The sequence below is a fragment of the Aplysia californica genome, unplaced genomic scaffold (genome assembly GCF_000002075.1).
Source record: "Aplysia californica isolate F4 #8 unplaced genomic scaffold, AplCal3.0 scaffold00492, whole genome shotgun sequence".
NCBI lineage: Eukaryota > Metazoa > Mollusca > Gastropoda > Aplysiida > Aplysiidae > Aplysia > Aplysia californica.
Window position 1 is genome coordinate 219,084 of NW_004797762.1, and position 1,521 is coordinate 220,604.

A 1,521-nucleotide genomic window follows, 5' to 3' on the forward strand; every position below is an offset into this window, starting at 1 on the left:
GTGTGTGTGTGTGTGTGTGTGTGTGTGTGTGTGTTTGTGCTTGTGTTTGTGTGTGTATTTGCACGTGTGTATGGAATGCACTGTTTATGCTGTTGTCTTTTCATCTTTTTTATTTAATGTATTAAGGTACTTCTAAAAAGTTTGGGCTGTCAAAGTCAAATATTCAAATGATGAGTACATTTTTAAATTTATGCAACCCCTAGCTAAATAGTGATGTATATGTAAGTCAATTAACGAAAAGCGTCTTTTATCTTATAAATGTCTTTGGAAAAGGTAAACCTTAGAAGCCCTCAATTTGGTATAACGCACTTGACATGTACACATATCCAGGGTATCCGCTCACCGTGAGGCCTCAAAATGGGTCCACGTGACGTCATATTATGCGGAAGAAGCTTCTAACTTGGTTTAACCCTATCCGTACGTCGTGTTTTACTATCGTATCCATACAACATGGGGAACTCCGTGCCACCACTTTCAAAGAGGGAATTTACTCGTTAATCCGAACCGTACGCTTTGCATAGCAGTCTGTCAAAATGATTTTTTGAGAAATACTGAACGTTTCAAAGAGATCTTCGTACTAGAACTAGAAGTATTTTTTAAAATGCGAGAAATACAACCGCAGGGGTACAGAATGACCCCAGGGCGTACGGATAGGGTTAAGAAGGGGAGGGGTCAAACTGTACATTTGCCGTGACGCATTGTGCTATACATGTATTTCCACAGGATGATGAGGCCGACGACGGCAATAGAGACACGTTGAACAACGTGAGAGCTCCGAGTGACATTGACAACACCAACAGTCCGCCCCGAGGCAACAGCGTCAACACTTCCTTCGACCTGAGCTCCGGGGAGTCAGTTGTCGCAGACGACGCCCAACTCATCGTGAGTCCCCAGCCGACACTTCCAAGGCCACCACACGTCGCAAACCAAGAAAGACCATCGTCGTCAACTGCTGGAATCCGTGCGCACGCCAACAAGATCTACGAAACGCTGATACCTTTTGGAAACCGAGAGCCGAGAGCAGTTGTTAATGGACATGGCAATAATCAAGGCGGTAGAGCATTTGTGGTTAGCGATAATCTCAGCGGAGACTCACAGTCTATCCAATCAGGAGTGAGTTCTTCTCAAGGGGGAGGGCCTTATAATCTGGTGGGAAGGGCCAGCCCGCTGAGTGACGGCAACGTCACAGCTTTGAGGTTTTCTTCTCTAGAAGACGACACTAACCCTTACGAGCCTATGCAGTTTACCAAATCTGGTGTTGAGATGGCCAGAGCGGGGGCTGAAATTGGTGGCCGAGGACCGAGCCCGGCGTTCAGTGTAAACCCTCTGTACCAGGGACCAACCACCAGAACAAAGCTGTGAGGAGCAGAGAGAGAGAGAGAGAGAGAATGTTGTTGTTATAAAGTTATCATGATTGTCAATTCACACTGATAACAATACTGATGGGGATATAGCCGATGTACGATATTAATTATGTACTTGATTTGGAGAGGAAGAGAAAGAGAGAGAGAGCGAGAGAGG

At 45.6% G+C, this 1,521-nt stretch overlaps 1 protein-coding gene across 1 annotated transcript in view; it reads left to right on the plus strand.

The window, feature by feature from the left end:
- LOC106012772 overlaps window positions 1–1,362 on the plus strand; it is a 7,347-nt gene extending 5,985 nt beyond the window's left edge. Inside the window, exon 5 of the mRNA XM_013086682.1 lies at window positions 724–1,362. Coding sequence (XP_012942136.1) covers window positions 724–1,362 — 639 coding nt within the window. The remainder of the gene's footprint in view (window positions 1–723) is intronic.
- Window positions 1,363–1,521: the final 159 nt, after the last annotated feature.